A 24,527-nucleotide genomic window follows, 5' to 3' on the forward strand; every position below is an offset into this window, starting at 1 on the left:
TAATCAATACAGAAGCTTTCCTGAATCACACAGAGCAATCAATGTGTCTGAATTACAGTTAAAAGAATGATGTGTCAAAATGCTAAATACGTGAGCCTTGTCTTCATTCTGCAAAGATTCTAAAATTGATGCACATTCAAAGGTTGCTGTCAAGTAGTCTTATTTGTATAGCTTTTCAGTATTTTTAGCTGCTTGATTTCTGAAAGGTAAACATATTTGTAGCTTGCCGAAAGCTTTCTATCTGTAAATTTCAAAATTCTTCACAAAAGTAGATGCAATTTTCCCCCTTAGGAAAAATCTAAAGGCCTTGACATACAAGCTGTGACAAGTCTTGCTGCAGTGTCCTAAGAAACGATCACTCCAAATGTCTCTCCCTCTACAGGATACAGCTGCTTCTGCAGCAGTGTTGGCAGAAGGGCAGGTCTGCCTGTTGCCCAGCCACCACACCGCAGTATTTCCTGCCTGATTTGGCTGCTGGCAAAGATGTCACAAGCAGGCACTGCTCCTCCTGACTCTGCTGTGGGGCTCATAACTACTGAGGGGCAGATAGGTGGCACTTTTGCAATGCTGCACCTTGAAATTCTGCAGGGCTCTTTTGCTAAACAGCTGGGGCACAGAGTCTGTCTTTTGGTCCCACATAGTCTGCATCTAGTTCAACTGGCAGATACTTGGTTCCCTATCTAGTGCATTAATTCAGGAGACCAGTCCTGAAACTTTTATCGGATAAACAATCCAATTTTCTTTTTCTTATAGGCATTAAAGTGCGGTTTACATTGTATCACCTTCTCTACTTATGACATGAAGGTTTGGAAGTAGAGGGAAAATGTATGAGCAAAACTCTTGTTTGTTCTGTCATTTTTGAGGCACAGTATGGAAAATTATATACTTTTAATTAATTTAAAATTATATTATTATTCATGCTCTACAGATTTAATTCTTTCTAGTACCTATTTCAAATAAAGACAACTCATTTTAAAATTGCCAGTACTGAACTATTATAGTTGCCATAGAGTGGAGACCAGATTTATGGCTGGTCTTTAATTTTATGGTGTTTTTAATCACAGTGTAATAAAAATACATAGGAATGTCATGGTTATTTTCCAAGCTCTTTAAAAACATGAGACTTGTCTCAATTTGCATTATAACATCAGTCTAAATTTACATATTATTTCTCAGCCCTATGGTTAGGACCTTCCCTTTTGTTTACAAGTCTGCAAAATTAATGCTCTCCGATTTGAAACTGGTATATTTTATCAACCCCCATTTTAGTGATATCAACAGGAAAAAAGATACATTAAATATCTCCAGGTCAGTATTGTTCCACCCCTAATAGCAGACACGTGAATAGCTATTTAAAAGTGAAGAACTGCTACTAGGCTGTGTCATAAACAGCAGAAATTTCTACTTACCAGCTATAATAATAGCAAAGTATTTCTCATTCCTAAAGAAGTAAATTTCACTTTGTTTTTGCAAGACAGTATTTTGTCAGATATTTTGACAGTATATGGCAGATATTTTATGAAAGGAAAAAAAAGAAAAAAAATAGAGGAAGTTTCTTGCCTTTTTTTTTAAGAATTGCCAGGCATTTTCTATTTTTGTCCCCCAGTGGTTGAAACCTAGTTGGAGATCCACTGTTCCATTAATGATTTCTTTTGGTGCTCAGCAGAAGCACTTCTGGCCCAAGGATCCCTCGTACTGGATGTGCAACAGCATCTTAAAAGTTTCGCACAGATTTTCCTCATCTTACCTAGTAAGTGGCAACAGAAAACACAAAGTTAGTAACTTCAAGTGATTATCTTTTATATACAAGTCTCAAAATACACAAATTATATATACTTTAGTGGATATGGACTATTGTGAACTATGAGAACTTTGGCTGTATCCTAACATAAATAATGACAATCAATATATTATTTTATACCTGGGATATTTTTCTTGTATTACTTGCTGTCAACTTTAAAAATAATGACTAGTACCTAGAAAGTACTACAGCAAGATAGTATATTTTTTCTGCAGTGTAGTTGTCATAGTTGGAAAACGCAGACAAGATTTACTCCACAACTTCTTCTTTAAGCTATTTGTCTGCAAGATGCTTGTGTTTGCCTTCCTGATTCCTGCCCTGCAGTGCTCTCAGTAGAGATTGCCCACTGTGTCTGTTCAGAGCCTCCTGGGCTCAGTTCCAAAGGGCTGAAGCAGCTATCAGAGCACCTAAAGCATTCACCACTTAGGAACAGGTCTCTAGTGTCTTGAGGTTTCTCTGTACTTCTGAGATTGTGTTAGTGCAGCTACATTAACTCAGAGGCTTTCTCAGCTTTCTCACAATATATATTTTTGTCTGCATTCATTAGTCACTCAGGTCTCTGAATATCTTAAGCAGCAAAATATTTTTCTTTCAGTGAAGCTGGATCTACATCAAGTGTTTTGTCAGTACATCTAAGCTAGTCAGAGAGCATGATGTCTGCTTGTTTTACCCAAGACTGCTTGCTGGCAAAGTTTCATAGTTCAAATCTTCCTTGTTGAGAAGGCTCTTACAGCTTCTCTAAGTTCATCATTATTTCTATGACTAATAAGTCCTTAGGAATCTACATTTCCTGTTCAAGAGGCTTTCAGCATCTAAAAAAAACCCGTTCAAACCAGCTGGCAGATTAAGCAGCCAGTGTCTTTTTGCTGTCATATTTTTTTCCTTCCATTTTGCAAGTGTTTACCACCCCATACTTTGAATGGATAGTATAAACTAAGCAGAAAAGAAGGAGGATTCACTAAGGTGGTCATCACCTTGAGGTCAGCCAGGATGTGCTTGGTTCTAGGGATGCTTTTAGAGGTAGGCGCCAAAAACTTGCTATTGTCTTTTACTTTAGCTAGGTTAGTTTAAAATCATATTTAAAATTGAAAGAGACCCCTTTAGCAGATGTTCAAAGTTTTAAAATGGTCTACAAGGTTTTGTCAGCACAGCAGTGTTGCCTAGGAACACGAAAAAAAAAAAAAAAAAACCATAGGTCCACTGGTAGTACCTCTAGCCTGAGTGAGAGGCTGCCTATCTGCTGAGTGACAGTGCCAGCCTGCAGATGGGTAACCCTATGTAGGAAAATGCCTCTGCCCTGAGCTCTCTGCATCTCCAGCAGGGGGCTCTGCCAACATGCTTAAAAGGGCGAGGAGAGTTCTGCATCCGAGATCCTGGATTTTAACCTTTTATCCTTGCTCATGGTTTGCAGTTTCTTTCTGTCCTTTGGCACAAAAAACAAGGGAGACTGTTGTAGTCTCTGGCAACAGATGCCTGTGAGGTAGAATAAACTGAGAGACAATGTCTTCTGAAAAACTCATTTCAACTGAAGCAAAAGGTGTGAAGACAAGAACATAGAAATTGTGTTTGTGGTAGTAAATCAAGTATGTCCTGCACTGTTTTCTGGTGCTGGTTCCATCAGGGAATGGCTGCTCAGGGGTCTCAGCCTCCTAGAGAGGACTGGCACATGCGCAGTCACTTGTCAGCGTTGCTTTCCAGCCCATGGTAACTCCTGACTCATCCCCTTGAGCTGCTTGGGAGTGTGACAGTTGGTGTGAGTGGAAACCACGCCAAGAACAGCACAATCAGTTTAATAGCAGAAACACCAGAAATGTTCTCTTGCACTATTTAGCACACCGTCTAAAGCAACCATCTAGGGGAAAAAACAACCTTCTGATCTGATAGCATTTTTAAGCAAGTTTCTCAGTAACAAGACCTCCTACTCTAACCCTGCCATGGAAAGGCTGACATATCCATGATATGTAAGCTAGTATAAATGTGACCTTAGGAAGTTGGAGACATTTCAGGAAAGTCCTGTTTGGAGAATATGACTACAAGCAGGCAGCCAGTAATAGTAAACCCAAGTTCGCATGCATGCTCAGTGGAGAATTCTTCCCTATTATTTGTGCTTGTTTGTTGCCAAAGAAACACCATTAAAACAAACAAACAAACAGACAAAAAGTAATATAAAAGTAACTAAGGCAAAAAATCTCTCGTGCTTCCTCTCACTCTGTCTCTTGAAGAGAAGCACCTATCTCGGGAATAGGGCAGGAGGGCAGCTTCCCCCTCTGGCTCAGCAGGGATCTCCCCGCTGGCCGCAGCAGGGTGCGGTTCCGCAGCACAGCCCTGCCTCGGAGCAGAAAGCCAGAAAGAAGCAGCCATTGTTCTGCCCTGGATGCTGCAGGAACCCAGGCCACACTGTGGGGTCGAGCGCTAAATCTGTCCTACGGCGGGGATCTCTAGCTCAGGCTGCACCACACAGGCAGCCACAGTGAGCAAGAAGTGTGTGTTTCTTTCTCTACAGTGCAAAAGGTTAAAGTTTTCCAGCCTAGAATTGTAAGGAAGTTAAATTTATTCCTTTCCTTTTTTTGCTTCCTAAGACAAATAAAAACTGTCTGGAATGGAATTTGATAAGTTATTTCCATGCTTTTTTAGCCTTATTTTTTACCTTGGATATATTACGAACAGCAAAATTTTTCCTCAGAATATATTGTTTCTCAGCTATACTTATTTTAGGCTCTCACTTCACTTGCTGGACTATTACAAAGATGACATTTTTGTAAACTGGTTATCTGTCAATGGAGATATATAACTGTACAAAAAAACGTGAAGCCATGTCTTAAACTCACTTACTGAATTGCTGCCATTCAGCTTTCCATCTCTTGATTTTTGTCTTATAGTTCCATGATTTTTTTTCTTCCATCACAGTTGTACAAGAGAAATGCTTCATATATGAAATACACACAGTTCTCTCCTTACTTCCTCCCCCTTTTTCTTTATACATTAAAAAAAAAATCAAGCTCTCTCCATCAAAAAAGGAAAAGGGAAAAGGTTATACAGGCCATTCCCCTCCAGATCTTGTACACAAGCAGGGGCTCTCACCCTGGGTCCCACTAGGAGGGGTAGATATAAAATCATCAGCAAATGGAGCTGCAAGAAGATCTAGGTGGTCATCCAGTCCATCCCACTCCTTTGAGTGATTTTGTCAAGCTCAGATAGAAATACCTGTGACACAGCAGCTAACTGGTGTTTCTCAGAAGTTCCTGATAAGTATACTGATCACAGCACCAACCCTCCTCACATGATGTTGTCTCATGCTCCATCTTTTATTGTACCAGGAGATCTGATTTTGGAGGCCTGGGCCTTGATACCAGCTACAGACAGCGTCAAAAAAGAGAAAACAAAAGGTGAAGAAAAGAACAAAAAGTTTACTCATATTCAGATAAAACATTTTTACTAGGCACTTTTGTTGCCTTTTGACCACCCATGAGCTATAACCTGAGCATTTGGATTTTGATATTAAACCAAACATGTTATTATTTCCTCATAACGAGGAGGTTCCAAAAGCAAGGAAATTGGAGTATGGATTTAGTAGGATGCCAGCTGTGTTTACTGGCAGGCAATATCTTTATTCTGAATATGTGACTCATAAGTAAATGCCCTCTCTTGCCAAATACACCTTCATATCAATGATTGTTATCTATCCCCTTTTTGCATCTCTCCTGTTTCTCTCCCAAAATTATTCTGTACTATTAACTCCTTAGCCTAAGCATGAATTAATCTGGTGGTTGTTGTTGCTGTTTTTTAATACAACACAAATCTTTATCCAAAGGAAAGTAACATTGTTGCTTCTATTGAAGAAGCCTCTCAAAAGACAACGATCCTCTTCCCTAGGAGGATATGGCATTTCAGAAGCTTTACTGGTCAGAAAAAAATCTGCTTATCTCCTTAGAAAATGATAGCCTTATTGGTTTAGAAAACAAAAACAAGGAGAGGATTATAGGAATTCCCTAAAGCAAGGAATTACAATATTAAGCAACATCCTGTGTTCTGTTCCTGTATTAAGTTTACTGTCCCAGAGATAGTAATACAGAGTCGCTTTTTTAATGTTTCATTCTATTTATGTTTACACAATCTCTAATCTCACTACTGATATTAATAAATGCCAAAACAGAATTTCATGTTACACAGGAAGTAACACTGTCTTCCTGTCATGAAGGTGACAAAAGTGACTTACCTTGGTTTGGTCAAAGGCAGCAGCAGTCAGGACATAGATCCCATTTCCTGTCTCTTAAATCCTGGCCTCTAATCATTACTCCATTTTTTCCTTTGGAATGCTATTGTTCAGCTCACTAACCCTGCAAATCTCAAGTTTTGGGGGAAAAAAAAAATAAGATGCCACATTCCTTCCCTTCGCCGCTGATCTATTCCAATGTGTAGTTTACAGATACTGACACTTTTCTGTGGAAACAGACAGACAATGTCACATCTTCTATAATCTGATGCTGCATAGCTGGTTTTCCTTTTCTCATCAGACTGTTGAGTTGTATAGTAAGAATACCTGTATAAGCAACTGGCATCCACAAGACTCATTGCCCACTCAACCTGCCATACAAAGCTATCAGCACATCAATTCTCCCAGGAAAGCCCCTCCACTGAGATGAGTCCATATGGCAGCCCCTCAACATACGGCCTCCACCAGGTTAAACTTATTGGTACCACAATGCTAAAGAGAGCAGCACAAATATATTGTAGTTCTCTGATCGATCATCCTAATAAATTTCAAGAGGCCACAGATGGTAAACTCATACTCTGGAATAGTTCCCCCCAGAGCCTCATTTCCTGTTGCTCATGAAAAATTAGAGAAAATAAAATCCCCTCCCTTTGGATTCTTCTGCCCTTGAAAGTTTCCTAGCATGTGAAAGTGAATTCAGTTCCTCTACAGGCGGAAGCCCTTTTTCCTGTCAAACTTGTGGAGCCCAATACATTTGCACATTTGTATTTCTTGTCAGATATTATTCTACTAATAAGAGAACAATGCAAACGAAATGGAAGATGGGGGTGTTTTCTCTGAAAGGATGATGGGGGAAACCTATAGATTACAGAGAAGCCCTAATACCAGCTGTGCTTTGAATTACCCAAGACAATGAGGAGATCTTTTCTCTCTCAGAAAGAGGATATATTTAAATATCTTTTACAAAATGAAAAGTACACAGTTTGCTAAGGTAATGGTCCATATCATTGCAGCAATGCCATGATAAATCCCTTGCCTTCAGTTCCTACTAGCTGAAAATAAAGAGTGCTTAGTACTAAATTCTGCATCCAAAGAAGATATTTGCACTGACAGTAGGAAAAAGAAAAGAAAAAAAAAGGGATTAAATCAAAGAGAGAGAGGCAGGCTAGAGTTTCCTCTTACTCCAAATATGCCACTATTGACACTGGTTTCAGTAGCACTGCCAGGTAACCAGGCTCTAAGCCCATCTGCAACCCCAGCTCATAGGACATTCATGTGGTTTATGAGCTGAACAACAGCTGGCCACAGGTGAGCCTTCATGCTCCATGATGCAGCCTCTCTACAGCTACCCATCCAGGTGCCACCTTCATACTGAGCATGGAGTAGATGCTTTGAATTCAGAGCACATCTGGGCGGCAGCCAGCAGCGAGGATTGAAATGAAAGGGTCACAAAGCTCACGTTGCACTTCAACACCATTCCTCACCCTGTGGTGCATGCTCCCTGGCAGGCTGCTCGAAATCTCTGCCTCATTTTGCTCTTCAGGAAATTATCAACAAAGATGCAAATTACATTTTTGTGGCACCTTGAATCACCTCAGGTATTTCAAAACATTTTTCCGCACAGGATTGATACTTACAGACCTGTTGAGCTTTGTGGAGGAGGAAGGAAGCAGTGCAAAACATTGTGCTGTGTCAGTGACAGGTACAGCGTTGCTGTTACTTTTTTTCTTCTTCTTTTTTTTTTTTTTTAATGAGGTTAAAGTTTAAGCACTTTAAAACACCTGCATCTCCTATAGTTGGTAGAGAACCTTCCCACAGCAAATGCTTTCCACGTGAGACCAGGATATTCGAGACTAAAAAACGTGAATATATTTTAGAAGAAAGCTGACATTTAGATCTTGGTAGTTTTTCTCAAGGCTTTTAGCCCTGCTGCCCAGAACTACGTGCTGAGGGGCAGCGCAGACCCTGAGGTAAGGGCTCACCCCTGAGGGCTTGCTCCGTCGCTCTCATTACGCAAAACCGCGTGCGTCACCCCCTAGGCTCGCTGAACGGCCACGGCCGCCCCTTGGAAAGGCGCTGCCGGCTCCACAGCCTACCCGGGCAGGGCCATGGTCGGTGCCTGCGCCACGGCCTCCGGGGCCGAACTACAGCGCCCGGCATGCCCGGCGGCGCCGCCCGCGACATGGCACCGCCCGCGACATGGCGCCGCCCGCCTCAGCTGAGGCGGCCAAGATGGCGGCGCTGCGCGAGGCGGAGTTCGCCGCGCTGCAGGTGCTGCTCAGGGTGAGCGGGGGCTGCGGGGCGGGGGGAGGCGGCGCGGCTGCGGCCAAACATCTTCCCGATCTCCCCTTGGTGTCCGGCAGGCGCCGTCGCGGGACGCCGTGCGGCAGCTGTGCCAGGAGAGCTTCTCCAGCCCGCCCGCCGCGCTCGGCCCGCTGGCCCGCCGCGCCTGCCCCGGCCTCGCCGCTGCCCCCGAGGAGGCCGAGCAGGTAGGAGCGGGGCTGGCGGGAGCCCCGTGCGCGCCTCGGGGGCTCTGAGGGGCTGAGGGTAAAGCAGGAGCGTTAGGAGAACAGCAGGGTGCATAAGGAGACTGTTGCTCCTCGCATTTGAAGGCCCTCACTTTGCGCTTGGGCTGTGCTGCTCTCGCCCAGGCGCCAAGGGCACATCCTGTGCGCTGGGTGATGCTTCCTAATGCTGCCAAGTGTCTCCTGTCTCTCCACAGCTAGTGTCTGCTCTGCACAATCTCACCAGGCACGTGGTGTACCGGGGCCTGACAAAGCCAGAAGATATTCTTGCTCTCTTTCCAGAAAATTTCCACCAAAACCTGAAAAATCTTTTAACCAAAATTATCTTGGAGAATGTGTGAGTGTTACCCACCATTTACTTTCATTTGGAAAGCTGTTCTGGTAGGTAGCAGGTGCAGGGTGCTGGTTCTAGTAGCTTTGCATAAGCCTTTGGGCGTCTGAATGTAGTTACCAAGGCTGGTGTGAGGGGAGTCGAATAAAATGTGACACCTGAGTGGTATGGCCAGCAAAATGCTGCAGTGTGTACAGGTTTTCACGAGATCTTAGCAAGGGCTGTGGGCCTGATCCACATAATGCAGCAACTCATCCTAACAAATGATATCTGCAGTGAGATGCTTCACATGAGAATAAAATGTGAGATGAAATGAGAATGTAAATGAGAAAAAGCTAGATTTCCATACTGGAAAATGTGATTGTTTGGTGCGTTCACTTAGCTGTGTGGCCCAGATGCGGAGGAGCTGTAAGAAGAAGAGGCATGCCCAGGCACAGAGTCATCCTGGGTGCTTGTACCTCTCACTGTTTGGTAGTCAGTTGCTTTGATAAGCCAAGCAGAAGGGTCCACATCATTAGTTCCACCTAAGGAAGAACCAACAGGTGATTTATTTATTTTTGCCCACCTGTTTGCCCTATCCATGACAACCTTTGCTAAGCATTCAGTAGCACAGGTTGTCTCTCTCCCCTTTGCTGCTGCAGCGCTGCTGACCACTGCATCAAAGAGAAGACACCCAAGATGCTTTCCCTACTTTTCTTTTCTAAGCACTGTTGACACTATTTGTTTCTTTCTTCTCCACTCTTTTTATAGGTCTGCTTGGAGAAATGAAGCACAAGCAAGTCAGAGTAAGTAGTACTCTTGTTTTGATGCAATTGTTTTGAGAGGTTTGAGTTTAGAAGCGCGCATTGCAGCATGTGTAGCTGCAGCATAGCACAGAGATGCCCACCTATACCTTAGACGAAGCTCTATGATGGTGGCATCAGAGAGCTTAGAAAAGGCCAACAAGCTTGTACTGAGGTCCGTTCTGCTGTGTTAAATTGTTTTCAATCCTCAGTAATTTCATTTAGTACTCAGCCTTTTGCTACATTGTAGAATGCAGCATGAAAATAGCAAGTATTTGCCAAACTTTTGGAAGTGAAGAACTCTGACTTCTGGTTGAGATCAGTAAGTGATGTCTGTATTCAACAACTATATGCTATAAAGAATACACATGTATTAAAGAATATCTCATTTGGGCACATCTAGACAGCTCTGTGTACTCTTTTCTACAGCCATCAGGAAGTACACAGTATGTATTCATCATGTATTCTAATGTGTGAGCTAATTATGCAATGCTAACTTTAACGGTAGCATCACTGGCAGGGACTTAATTCCCAGTTAAGCATTCCAGGCAGCTACACCACTTTTTTTTTTTTTTTTCCCTCCCTTGCTTTGGAGGTTTTCTTTACCCTTGTAATACCTATGGGCTTACAAGAGAGTTAATTCATAAGAGAGTACTTTGAAGTCTGCATAGATCCTCTTTGCCTCTTCTGTAGTCAGCAGAGGAGATAATACTCAACAGGGAAACACAGTGGCACAAAAGACTAGCAAAACTACTTTCCCTCTAAAATCCCTGGAGTATAAATGGTGAAGAGATAAGGTGGGGGAGGAAACTTGCATAATGCTAAAGCAGTTCAGTAGTTGTTTACGTTAAATGTAGTTCCAGTGTTACCAAGAGACGTAATGCTTTTTCCTGTATCCCTAATGTTATCGTGCCTTAGAGGAAAGGAGAGCAAGCATGACACACTGTCTAGGTCTTCTTAGTCGCAAGGCTGCATGTGTGGCTCTTTGAACACCACCCAGGAACTCTGCTCTGAAACTCATGTCCTAATCCTCTTTGGGCAAATACCTAACCCTGGTGAAATAAGATTGCTTCTGGGAAATGATGGAGCATTTTAGTATTTCATCCATTAAACTTCTGCCATATATACTACATAGGGGGCTGTGACAGTGACTTTAAAAACAGATGTTCCAACTGATTAATTGATACTAACATAAAAATGTGGATGGTTTCCTGCCCCTCCCAAGTCACCAGCAATGAATCTTTGTAAATTAACATCCAAGACTAAACAGATGCATTTTATGTTGTTGCAAATGCTGCCAAGTGCTGGCCCTGGTGGACTATAAGTTGGAATTTGATCCAAATGCAAGAGCAAGGCAGCCAATTCTGCCTTGCCCGCTGGAGTTTTGCACAGCAGAGGACGGAGAACTTTTCCCCAGATACCAAAGAAATTTCTGTCTGCATCATTAGTCAGCAACTGAGCATCTAGAGCCAATAGGAAGGATAACTATCAGATGGGATCAGCTCTTGGAAAGGAAGCGAGGCACCTTGTGATAGATAGAATCCAGGTGGGCTGCAGTTGCCTGATGGGAGAGCACTTAGCACTCCACTGAACTTTTAAGTCTCTGTTTCTTTACCCACCCTACTCTGCTGTTCTTAAGTAGGTAGCAAATAATCAATGCTGGTTTATAGCAGTTAAAGCTTGGACAAATGCAGTCAGTGTGATATCTTCAAACCAAGCAGATGCAAACCTGCCAAGCAATACAGCTGAGATTTGAAACTGGATCTAAGAATAAATAGCCACCTCTCTATTGATCTTTTATGGGATTGGACATACATTTTTCTGACTCATTTGAAAGTCCCTGACTGACAATAAATAGGAACAATATTTCCTTAAGCATCTTGTAGCCATCAGTTCTGACATAGTGTAAGTAATTAAATATGTAATGCTGCAAATTCCTTTCTCAAATGCAAAGGATTTGTTAATGTTTCTGTGTCCTTGGTGTGGACTTCTTTTCCAGCGAGGGTTTACTCTCTTCCCTAGGAAACCGGATACTGCACTTCCAAACATCAGGAGAGCAGCTCATTGCTTAAAAGCGAATGGAGTTGCAAAAGGTGCAACAGATGCTCTATTTCTTATAAATGTAACAATTCTAAAACGGAAAATGACATTGTGTACTCTATTAAGCTGTGCTTTACAACATTTCTTTTTATATATATGTTTCCAAATAAGGCATTTGTCCTTACCGACATTTTCCAAATTCATGGATTCCAGTGATAAAATATGTTTTGTGCATCTTTCCACTGGGCAGTCAGGAGCTCAAGCATTACCTTTTAATATCTGTGGTTGTAATCCAGTTGCATGAGTAATTACGCTTTTTTCGGTGTTGGGGTTTTAATAGAAGATGGCTGTAAATCTGAGATGAGAATATAAATATTTCAACTTTCCTGTATTTTCTTTGAGAGTAGGAATGTTTATTTGTTGCTCAAACGTGAGGTATCAGTATGCCCCCCCCAACTGAATGCTCACATGAAACGGTGGTAGGTATCTTCATGTTTCTTTTATCATCTCTCACTGGAAGGTGAAAAACATTGTTGAAAAACATATGCTCCTAGGAGCTGATAAAGAGCACGTGTAGTGAGGCTTGATGGTGCCAAGGTGTTTTGGAAGAGCCTTAGCCACAGCTTTTGTGCCAGTCTGTATGATGCTTAGGGACTGCTCAGGAGTCAGAGGTGTATTATGTACACAGCATCATGAAGGGGAACCTCTCTCTTCTGCCTGCAAGAGATAGCTGCACAGCCTGCTTGGTGGGGCAGCCAAGTCAGACCTGCTTGCTATTAAGTGCATCCCTATGAGTTTCTTCCCTGGTTACAGAACAGAGCAATAAGCACAGTAAGTCCTAGAGCAACTCACAGTGAATCTCAGGGAGCAAGGCAAAGCAAGTGATGAAGATGGGGAGAAGACTTTGTTCTCCCAGCCACTTTGTGAACTTAACAGTGCTCATCTTGCCCTGTGCCATGCTCACGTATGATGATAGGAGAACCTTGTTTGTCCTTCCAGTGTCACAAGGAGGTCTTCACAGATTGGCTTATTGCATGGCAAAAAATGGAATAAAAATTCATTATTAAATTACAGTTTTCACAGCAGAATCCTACTAGTGGAGAATCTGGGCCTAACTCACCCCTTGTTTTCAATCTCTCAGTCTCCCTGCCTCGCCTAGTTGACATGGACTGGAGGGTGGACATCAAGACCTCGTCAGACAACATCAGCAGAATGGCAGTCCCTACTTGCCTGCTACAGTTGAAGGTACTAAAAGATTCTGTTAGTTAGGGGATGGCTTTTGAGTATTAGTAACTTTCTTCACTGGTCACATCTATCATTTGGAGGGCATAACCAGACTTCTCATATTCCTTGCAATTCTCGGTTCCTCGGAATTAATACAATTAAATAGGTGTGCTTAAGAGAAGGAGGAAGATTTGCATGTGTGGAATGGGTTGAAGTATCCAATGGGGTATCTGCTGAGATACTTTTGATAGGGATGTAGCTTCCTACCATAAGACTCCAGAATTCTCTCTTACTCATTGCTGCATGTGCTTCCTTACGTTCAGTCAGCAGGAGTGCACTTCACTGGTGAGGCAAGTGTCTTAGGAAACTTGCCCTGGTCTTTCAGAATGGAGCTGGGTGCCAGATTTGGAACACTTTCGTCAATGTATCCCTTAAGCACTGACTTTAGTGGCAGTGGAAAAAACATGTGGATGGATTTTTTTTTCATACAACTAACACCTGCATTCTATTTTCAGATTCAGGAAGATGCTGCCTTATGTGGAAATAATCCTGTTGTTTCTGCAGTGACTGTGGAACTGAGTAAAGAAACCCTGGACACTATGTTGGAAGGTCTGGGAAGGATCCGGGACCAGCTTTCTGCTGTTGCAAACAAGTGAATACCAGAGGGCATGAATTTCAGCTGCCAGAAAGGACATTATTCTCCACCTACAGCTCTGATAAGTTGCAGCCCAGTGTACTATGCTTTCTCTCTTAAACAAAATTAAAGAGATTTCTTTAAGTTAATGAAGATAGCTTTTGAAAAGCTAAAACTTAAACATGCACTTGGTCTGGTACCAAAAACTGTTTTCCTAATGTTGCTGAACAAAACCTCTTCTCCATTTTAGAGAAGGATTTAAGGGCTGAGAGCCTGGCTTAATCACAAGGGTAGTAATGGGAAATGGCAAATAGCTACAGCCAATGAAGCGAGTCCTATCTTCCTGGCCTGGAATTAGGATCTAAAAGGCTCAGCCTGGCTAATAGGCTGCCTTCCAGCATTAGCAGCCAAGGAGGGTGCTTCTTTCTGAAACATGCATGTACTGAGGCATATGCTGGATGTAGCACACTCTCCCTCCTAATGAAGCACAGCCATGCTGCAGATTGTTATTACAGGATAATGATTTGAAATAGGGCAATTTTGCTCCAACGAATCCCCTTTCGATCAGCTTCATAGCACCATTTGCAAAATGACTACTCTGAACATCTTAAGCAGCTAGTAATTTCCTCCTCCTGTTTGAAAAGAAAAGGTTAGATCATTTGTGTTTAGGCATATTGGACTTTGTGTTGCCACTGCTGCAGAAAAGACAGGCTAGGAAAGTAAAAAACTGATGGCTGTTGTCTGTATTGTAGGATACCCTTCTATGGCAATTGGTGCCTATATTTCCTAAAGTATTCTGTTGTTTGTGTGAGTCCACTTAATTAAAAAAATGAATTGCTAATTGATTTTGTAAGTTTTTTTTTTTTTTGTCTAGAAGATGTTCATCTGGGCTACCTGGGGTTTTATGATGGTGTTTTGTTTCTAGGCTGGTTTAATGAATATTTAGGTTTTTTTTCTCAAGAGGGATCCTTTGTTTCCTCCTCAGATAGCTTCATTTACTCTGTCCACTCTCCGTTTACCAAGGTGTTGTAAAAAAAAAAAAAAAACTCACCTTCTGGAAAGTGGTACCAGTTTTGTCCAAAATCACAGGTGATGATCTCTATTTTTTTACACATCTGTGTACAGTAAAAGGGTAGAAGTAGTAATAGGGGAATGAACAAAATGGAGACATCTTTCTGATAAGCTTTTGTAAAGCACCAAACAAGAAAGCTAGATCCACTGCTTTACTTATGGCAAAGACTCCCCTCTCTCTTTCATAAAGTATCTGATTCTCCCTTAACACACAGAAAATGGTCGCGCCGTTGTTTGCAATCACGAATCGCTCAGGATGTGTACATAATTACAGGCTTCAGTTACACCTGTGTTCTGTTCTGTGGCCTCCATGGGGATGTACAATTAATTAACAAAGTGCTGTAGTTTAAAAGATCCTGGGATTACATAGTTTGCAGAACACTGAGGTAACATATATGACTTGGAATGATAACAAGGTTAAGGTCTGCTGGATGGTACTTAGAGTTAAGATTGTAACACTTAGTACAGTGTTCAAGATAAACTGTTTTATATTTAATAGGGAAACCTAAAATGAAAAGAGTAATATTCAAGCATCTGTTAGATAAGATTCGAGTTAGGGAAAACATCAGTAACAGAATACTTCAGTTTGAGATTTTTTTTTGCCTTTGCAGCCTAGCCTTAAAAAAAAAATCAAAGAGTTTATATTGTGCTGTTTATTTTAGACGGTAAGAATCAATGAAGAGATGAATAATGCATAATAAAGCATTTGTGCTATTAGAGAAGCTAAGGAATTCAATACATAGAGGAAATCTTTGAAGCAAATCTTGAAATTGTGGTCCAAATATAATGCCTAATTAAGTGAATAACCAATAGTTGTCTAATGATTTTGTATGAAAACTCTATGCAACTATAGAATAAGGCTTAATCACCCACTGAGTAAAAAGTATGCAACTATTGTGCATTACTTCACTTTCTTCAGGTGGATGATGGACCAAGCAAACTAGGTAAATAATCCTATGCTGCCCCGTAGGAGGTAGAAAAGCTGGGAACTGAAGAGGCTGATGTAGTACCCATGTGGCCCTAGCTGCAGGTGGTTACAAAGTTAGCATAGAAAGGGTGCAGTAGAACTTAATTAAAGGAGGTTGCCCACTAGATTAGAGACATAGGGAACATCTAATGATTTCAAAGGGTATCAAGTCATTCCATAGAAAGATTTAGGAGGCTATAAGAGCTTTTTTTTCAAATCTTTCCCTAAAGCATGAATCACTTTCTTATTGGCTCTTAACCGCCTTTGCCAGAAGTAGAATCGAGACTTACTCCTCAGAAAAAGATGTATAAAACATGAGAGACGGAGAGGGACTGTCATTACCCGACCAGCAAAAGTACCGCATTAAGTGTTCTTAAAAGCTACTTAAAGAGACGATTAAACATAGAGAGAATAATATGCCTGCTGGTGCTGGCAGTCACATGTTAGCTTTTCAGTAGAATGATTGCTGTCTTAAAATCAGTTAGTTTTTTTATCCCCCTTCCAGATATTGCTGCTATCTGGTAGGCCTGCGTAAATGTATGTAGTGTTGTTTTATTACCATCTTGTTCCTGTGTCAACATCTCCCTTTAGCTTACTTCTCTCCCAGCTTTCCATTTTTCCCTACAACAAACTGAAATTCAGTTCTGCATGCAAGGGATAAGCATAATAAACTCAACTGTCACCACTACAGAGTACAGCATCCTTGTAGCCATTTTTCACTCACATGCTGCTGCTGTGAAGGGGTTCATCACAGAGGTTCATTTCTGAAGAAGTCTATCTGAGGAACATTAATAAAAACAGAGCTGCCATAGTATGTGAATCACCTGACTGAACTTCTCTCAGGAAACCACAAAGTTTTACTGTGAAGTAGAGCTCAACAAGTCCATCTTCATTCTAGTATTATTTGAGAAGTAGAAAAACAACTCCTACACGTACACTGTTTATCAAGTGACAATTCAGTTACACTAAGCAAAGCACTTAGTGAGGAATTTGTAAAATTCAAGTATACAAGTTGAACTTAAATTGTAATTTCACAGTCCTGGTATGGTGCTGAATCTGACTGTATTCAAGTAATGAAAAGGCACTTAAAACATTACATTCTAAATAGTATTTGCAAAAAGTAACTTTGTTTCCTCTTACCAAAACAGACTGCAAGAAAATGTTCTTCAGAGAGTTGGGGCTAAAAATTGCATGGATTTGGGAGCTGAGAGCATGAATAACTTCTTAGGGTGAAGCAGCCTCTAATCAGAGGGTAAGCTAGGACTCGTAATATTTTTTGAACACAACAAAGCATTATGAGGACTCATGACAATTTGGCAAAGCAATAGTAGTTACCCTACATTGGGTTTGGGTTATAGTTTGTGAAAATTACAGCCAGCCTTTCCCAGACCTATCACTGTTTTTAACTGACGTGCTATTCTTAAACTTAAAACAATATTTTGGAATTGTTTTCAACTAAGAAAATAAATATTTGTTAAAATTTGTTTGGTATCTGATCTTTATCAACTGTAACAGAGTTTAAGAATACATATGGGATCCCATGCCCAGATTAGAACTCAAGTAGACTTACTTGTAACAGATTTGTGATGGATCTTTTGATAAGTGAAGGGCTGCTTCTCTCTTTAAAATCACAATATCCCAGCATAATGTAAGTTCTCAGTGTTTATGAAGAACAACATTTATCAGTGTCATTTCCTCGGCTGCCTTAAATTCATTACTACTTATTATTCTGAGTTGAATTAATTCTGTTCACATGCTGAAGAATGTAATTTCAAGAATAGCGGGAAACCCTATAAAAGTAACCAGTTCAATGATTTCACTAATCTTTCTCACCAACTCCATAATAGAAAACATTCACTAAGATGTAAAGAGGAAAAGCAGGTGCTTAGGGTTGTCATAAATCTGTAGTGTTGGACACTGAGGAATTCTACCTGCCCACTCCCTTTTCTAACTTTCTGACACCCTTAGTCAGAAAGAAAGTTTAACTAACTAGGTTAACACAGTCATTACACTAGCCTCTATGCTATTTTGCCTATTTACAACAGATGTTTTGCAGGCAGTTGCTACATTTTATCTCTTTTAGTTTTAATAAAATAGGTTAGCAATGTTTGGGACATTTTAGCCTTGTTTATTGAATAACTGTCATCTCCTGGATGTAATTTGATTAAGGCAATATAATTTAATAGGCGGTTGGTTTACCACTTGCCAATAACCAGGTCAGGAGCATCATTGCACTAGACCAGTTCTGCAGCATTACAGCAGAACACTTTGCCTTACACCATCCCTAGCACTTAATCCTACCCTGCATTTTCCAACAGCTCTGATGTTTCGCATTCACATGGCCCCTGCAGTAGGACTGGTGAATTAAACCTCACAAGTTCCAGCAGAGGGATTTGTATGTTCAAGGTGAGATGAGAATGTGTATGCAAAAGATCCTGAATTTCTGAGTTATTCTTAGTAAACCACACATCCTCCCCAGAGAAGAGTTAATAACTAGAGATAAGGAATTGAGATATTTTCCCAAATCAACAGAAAAAAAAATGAAGCTTGCTACATTCAGCTCTTAGAAATACTAATCACTTACTTGGCATCCTTAGGAGCCTCATGGTAGATGTTAGTTTTTGAAGCCATTTGTATAATGGTGAAAATTGATGGTGGTAGACAGTATCTAGTCTAATCAGATCACCTGCTATTGCTTTTGTAATATCTGTCCTCTACAAAGCCTATGTGATAGTGACTACCCGATCCTTGGCATTGTAACTGTGTGAGAACCTTCCTGGCCTGCATCTGTTCAGCAGTCTATAAGCTGAGTACAAGTCTTGCCACCATCATTTCTACTGCTGCAATACACCTGAGGTATATAACACAAAGTTCTACCGAGTGTGCTAGCCACCCTGTCACATAAATTCAATATCTTGTTTTACAGTGTAACAGGAAGAAGGTTGAGTGCAGTAGCGTGGAGTTGGCATTACAAGCCAGCAAGCTTCCTGGACTTCACCTGAGGTCTTGGTCTTTCACAAGTAAGTAAGAGTGAGAAGGAAAGGAAGAAAGGACTGGTATAAAATCAGCTTTCCTGGAAGCTTATGCCTTCTGCCCAGGAGATGGCGAACTTGGTCTCCCAATTTTATTACACCATTCAGTCCCTCTGCAGGAAGCAGCGATCTGGGGCTGTAGTTTCGAGAAGCCAGGAGAAATAAAGTGTTTGCAATAGCCCAAACAGAACCATTTACTTTAGCAGCTGAACAGGGAAGACAGAAATAGTACTCACTGGTTTAGCAAAAGGTCTGTCATCTGCTACCACATTTATGGGCTAAGCCAGCTGAGCACATTTCAGGGGAAGCTGGCAGAGTTGGTGGTAGTGGATGGTTCTCTGCAGCTTGCCAGTCATTTGTGATCCTAATCTGACAGAATAGAGGCCAAGTATGAGTCCTTCCTTTTGTGCCAGTTAGATGCAAATTGATCCAGGAACTGGAGAAGAGCAACATTTTATTTAAAAGGATGCTGACAACTTAGAAGGTTTCAAAACCAACCCTCTCACACAATGCGCAGTTTGCACAGATTTCTCTTTAAATAGCAATGCGTGGAGGATCTGTGATAACCATGGTTGTAGAGAGAAGGTGGAGGGGAGCCTGCTGGGGAGGGAACCCTCTCTCCTGATGGAGTTACAGACTGACCGTTCTGCACCCTCATCTTCTGACAGACATCACCTTGCCAGTATGTGAGAGACGATGTGCTCATTCACATCAGCAACACTGATGCCCCATACAGCGCTGTAAAATACTCAAAGTAAAGGCACTGAACAGAGACAGTTAAACAGAATCCCCTTCCCATCCTTCCTCTCATCCAGTTACAACTATTGTAAAGAGTTTTTTGTAATAATTGTAAGTATAGCCTTTAAAAAAAAATCTGAGGGAGACACAATTTTTCAAGCTGACAGTGTCCCTTTATGCTGATGAGATAGTGAAGGCTCAGTGCCAGCTAGCAGCAGAATTATAATAGCATCCATTAGAGCTGTTAGCTAGAGTCTGCCATTGCTTCTGTTTGTAATTTAGGGGGTTATAACTCAGCCATGCACATAAGACGCAAGAAAAACTTTTCATTGAAAATCTGGGCAGTGGGGTTTTAGTTTCTTTAAAAAAGTATCAAATTTGCTTTGATGCTCTAGACCATGCTGTAAGGAAGAGATAAGAAACCTAATTGAGAAGACTGACTATACCAATGCCTGGCCTTTGTGCTGATGGGAATTCATCTAATTGGAAACGCTGACATCTTTACAACTGCATCTGTGACTGTAGCTCCAGGGGTGTCCAAACCCCACTCTGTATCAGTAAGACTTGAAGCAAATTTCATCCCGGCTTGTGAGTAGGGTGCTTACCAGGCCAGCCAGGCTTGCTGAGTTGCATCTCAGCCCTGCTCAGCAGCAAGGCTCAGCCTGCAGAAAGCTCATTGCAGAATTGTGATGAGAAACAGCACAGCACACACCATCAGTACTGCAGTTCCTTTGCAATTTGTGGGATTTAGGCCTTATTGCTTCATTGGCAGACCCTTTTTCTGCATTTCTGTCATTTAGAGACGTGACCTTTACTTTTGATTATTTTTGGAATCTCCTAATAGTCAGTATTATTCTGTGTTTTACTAGACCTAAATGGCAGAAAGGCATGGCCAAATCTAGAGACAGACTTGAATGTCAGCCAATAGCTTATAACTTTTGTAAAGACCTATCTGGTAACAAATAAATAATCAGAGGATCTGAACAAAATCAAAGATGACATGAAAATCTGACTGGGGGCTCTGCATAACAGAAAGTTATTGTAAGTATATTTGGAGACAACTGCTTTTATGAGGAGGACAGCACGGATGTATACTTGACCTCCACAGGTTTTCTTTTCCTGGGCTCAGGTGGTAAACTTCAAACATCACTTATACACTTGTCTACAACATCAGCCCCATAACAATCTTATTGACATTGATTTCCATCACTTCTAAGTGACCTTATTTCTCTTTTTAGTGCCAACTGAGAAGTTCCAGCTAATATTGAAGGCCTTGTGGATGTAGTAACATAGCTTCCAATAGAGAAAAGGCTGTGAAATAAAAGCTATGTGCATTTTTGCCCTGTCCTCAAACAAGTATCAATTTGAAAAGCTTTCAGATGCATTATAAAAAAAAAATCTAGATGGCAAGTTTTCCAAGGTAGATCCCTCGCCTTCATGGTTGCACATAGGACACTGCCACTGGCAGTGCTGCCATCAATAACAACATGGTTTCTGGCTGTCCTTCGAAATGCATCAAGATAGTTGGGTTATCTCAGGATCAGACTTCAGCTTTCTAGTTTCTTGACACAACAGTTGTCTTTTATCTTTTGGGGATCCATGCAGTTTAACGGATTGACCATGTCTCCAGTGACACCTCACAGCAAAATAGTCCAATTTTCAGAACTGTCAGATACTTTCTTTTCAGAACTTCAGATACTTCTGACATAATTAGAATGACCGCCCCATCCCGTCCCTCAGGTCCATCCAATTTGCAGGGTCAGAAGTGATACCAGGACAATTTTCTCCAAGAAGAGGAACTTCCAAGACATTTTTTTGTTAAAATTTCTTTTTCTTCTACACTTCCTTCTCCTACATCATTCTGCATCATATGCACTGTCATCTTCTACTCTAGGACAGGCAGACTGCACAGTGGCAGTGAATTAACAATTTCCTATTTCAAGAATTCAATAATGATAATAATAAATTGTGAAAAGTATCAACATTCAACCCCAAAATTACACAGAGCCTTTTAACACACCCTCCACTGAGGCAATCAAAGGAGCTATGAAGTTTGCTAGGGACTGAAAATGAACTTGACTTTCAGGTAATGAATTCAATTTACTCGTAATTCTCTAGAGAAGGGAGAAAGCTTTGGGGATGATCACTGCATACAAAATAAAAATCCCAGTCACAAATGATATTTTTTCTTAAGTATAGGCAGCTCTTCTCATTAGCGGAGTTTTGGGGAGGGCACTTCCTTCAGCATAGGCTATTCTAATGATAGGCACCAGTGCGGCACTGCACCACAAATCATTTTTGCTCAGACCTCTGCATGTGCAACAGGAACTCTCACATTCCTCACAGTTTCTTGGATACAAAAAAAAGAAGAAAGTAGCCTTGATGACAGTGACCACCTGGAAGAAAGGGTCTGGAAAAGTCAACTTCTTAGTTGCATGCTTGGCTCTGCCATGACACTTGAGTATGTCACTTACTGCTCTGTTTTCTGCCTAGTAGGTAAAAAGCTGGGTTATGTCTCTTCCCAAGGAGACGGGATAATTAACTGATTCACTTGATATTAAGTCTCTTGAAATGTGTAGGCAAAGGAACTTACAAGTGTACTGAGCATATTGCCAAGAGAGAGATGTCAATGCCAGAGCATTGTGTTCCCTATGACAGCACGGGCTGAAATTATTTTCTGCTGTCTACAAAGAAAGTGGTGTTTTGCAGAATTTATCACTCTCTTCAGTTCCTTAGGAGCACAGCACTGCACAGGTTTGAAAACACAACAGGGTTCAGCTCCTGAACTAAAACTTAAATCATTATTATAATGCTCTTCAAAGGAATCATGTGTCCTGCTGGGTTTTACAGCTGAGAGCGAGTCTTTGCCTCTCCCTGACCCACTTTAAAACCCTGTTCTTCTAGCTTATTCATATAAAAGGCTTCAGAAGGAAACTGTGAACGGAGGCCGCAATGAAAAAGCAGCTGACCTGTTTGTTTCTAAGAAATCCGTTGCCTCATCTTTCAGGTGAACCAGAATTTGCTTTCAGCAAGAAGTAACAATTGAGACACTTCCCCTGAACTTGTCCCTTGTCTTCTCCTCCCAGTGGTATCTTGCCCCTTGACCTTGTCTCTCCTTTCATGTAGCTGGTGACTGGGGAGCAGCTTTTGCTGGGCACAGGAACGAGATTTCACGGACATCAACTCCCCCGAGGCCCGTGTGTGCCTGATGCACATGCGCTTGCAGAGAGAGCAAGGGATTTTGGACGCTTCTGAAGAATCAAGCCCAGGTGATCCTGACTCACTGAAATGAATTGCATTTCCAGGGCTAGGTCACTGTTGCGCAGGTTTTGTTGTCCAGTTTTGGTGCGAGTTGCCTGGTTCCCAGCTGCTCGTTGCAGAATCCGCTCTTCCCAGAGAGTGAGATGGCTTCTGCAGGCTTTCACGAGGGGGCTGCAGAGCTTGCAGATACCATTAATGTCTCATGGGTGGAGTGATGTATAGCTCAAATAAACTAGAGATAAAGCAGATGGAGGAGGCAGGGAAGGTACCTAATAAAGCTTCAGTCATATAAATACAATATAAATACAGATTTTTTTAGATGAAGTCAACCAGGGACTTTATCATTGCCATGTATTGCCTTATTAACCCACTTTTATTACAGCTTTTATGATATTTGGACATCCTGTACCTGATGGAGAAATGTCTGCAATGAACTAGTTATCTTCAGATGTTTTTTATTAGGGCTGGCCCACATGAGGTTTAAGGGTCCATTACTATCTACTGTAGGTCAACTTATGCAGAAAATGTCACAGGCTCTTTTATGACCATACAGCAGCCCCTCAACTCCTGTTTCTCTTCCTCCCCTCCTGCTCCTTGGGAACTCTCTTCGAGGAAACCTCTGAATGCATCACAGAAGAGGTCACTTATTTTCACAGTCCCTGTCATTATGTGCAACTATTCCATCACCACGCAATGCTACAGCACTTTTAAAAATAAAATTAAAGTAAACCCAAGCCATTTCTACAGTCTTTTTTCCCCCTCTCCCTCCTTTTCTTCCCTCCCTGCAGCCTGTTTTCATAGCTTGTTAGCATGTTTGCAGCCAGCTTGAAGTAAGCTTTGAAGGGCAGACCTGCTGCTAGAGCCCAGGACTAGGGCTCTTTGATGCTAATCCCAGCTTTGCACGCGTGTGACATTACTGCAGCCAGCATGCTGCTCTAGTCATCGGGCAGACGCTCTTATTAAGGGGATGACAGCAACAATACTGCTCTGATTAGCACAGCTTTCCTCTCTGTTCACACGAGAAGCATTAACAGAGAAAGAGAGAGGAAGGCAGGCAGGGAGTGGGGGGATCAATTTTACTGGGCTCTTTGTGAGCCATGAGACTGATTATTTTAGCAATCAGGGATGGCAGACTGAGACTGGCCTATGCCACAGCCCTCTTCTAATGTGCATTACCTGACTGCTCAATAACTTTAATATTAGACTCAGCAAACGTTCAGTCAAGAGGATAAATATCTACAGTTCACTTAAATAAGCAGTTTGTGCTAACATAGATCTATTAATTCTAGCTTGGCACAGGAAGATTAGACCCCTCTGCATTGTGCACTGGTTACTGTATTTAAAGGCTCTGCCTAGTTCAGGGGATTTTCAGTTTATTGTTCAGACAAAGCTTGGGTACAGCAGTGGGAACCCATCAGAGGAGTTTCTGAGGACAGACAGTGCTTGAGACTAACTATTGTCAGTCAGTATTTGCAATTTAGTAAGCAGGAAGGCCTCCAAATAAGAGAATTAACAGCTGCATATGGGCTTTGTACTCTAGCTACTAGCTGGCAACAAAAATTGTGCTACTTCTGATGCAATAAGCTTTAATCCTGTTACATTATCAACACTGTACATTTTCTGGTTTAAACATTCCCAGTAGATAAAATGTCCTTGAAAACTCATTGTCCCTTTAATTCCCAACAATTCTACTTAAAAACATAATCCTAAATATCACATTAACCAACAGTATCCTTTTCCCTTTGATATCTACTTCTTCATCACAAACCCCTGAACTAGCCTCAGTAGTGCTGCAATGATACCAGTGCAATACTGCCAAACTTGGATAGATCATCCTGAAACTACATATCCTGATATTCAAAGAGACAGCTAAAAAATAACCGCCTGGGGAAAAGGCAAAATCTCTCA

At 41.5% G+C, this 24,527-nt stretch overlaps 1 protein-coding gene and 1 long non-coding RNA gene across 2 annotated transcripts in view; both read left to right on the plus strand.

Annotated features, from left to right (window-relative positions):
- LOC148594501 (uncharacterized) overlaps positions 1-24,527 on the plus strand; it is a 427,754-nt gene that overhangs the window by 10,556 nt on the left and 392,671 nt on the right. The gene's annotated exons all lie outside the window — the stretch shown is intronic.
- Positions 8,212-13,976, plus strand: COMMD9 (COMM domain containing 9). Its single transcript, XM_088525722.1, has 6 exons — positions 8,212-8,297; positions 8,378-8,503; positions 8,737-8,876; positions 9,621-9,655; positions 12,834-12,937; positions 13,432-13,976. The coding sequence occupies exons 1-6, from the start codon at positions 8,214-8,216 to the stop codon at positions 13,570-13,572; spliced, it is 630 nt and encodes a 209-aa protein (XP_088381848.1). The 5' UTR covers positions 8,212-8,213; the 3' UTR covers positions 13,573-13,976.

The sequence above is a fragment of the Tinamus guttatus genome, unplaced genomic scaffold (assembly GCF_059628265.1).
Source record: "Tinamus guttatus ecotype Peru unplaced genomic scaffold, ASM5962826v1 Tinamus_guttatus_pri_ptg000240l, whole genome shotgun sequence".
Lineage (NCBI taxonomy): Eukaryota > Metazoa > Chordata > Aves > Tinamiformes > Tinamidae > Tinamus > Tinamus guttatus.

Bases quoted from the DNA above. Each gene is read 5' to 3' on its own strand.
- COMMD9 (XM_088525722.1), top strand. From the start codon at position 8,214: ATGGCGCCGCCCGCCTCAGCTGAGGCGGCCAAGATGGCGGCGCTGCGC. The intron at 8,298-8,377 runs GTGAGCGGGGGC...GGTGTCCGGCAG, and splicing joins CGCTGCAGGTGCTGCTCAGG to GCGCCGTCGCGGGACGCCGT. The intron at 9,656-12,833 runs GTAAGTAGTACT...TCAATCTCTCAG, and splicing joins TGAAGCACAAGCAAGTCAGA to TCTCCCTGCCTCGCCTAGTT.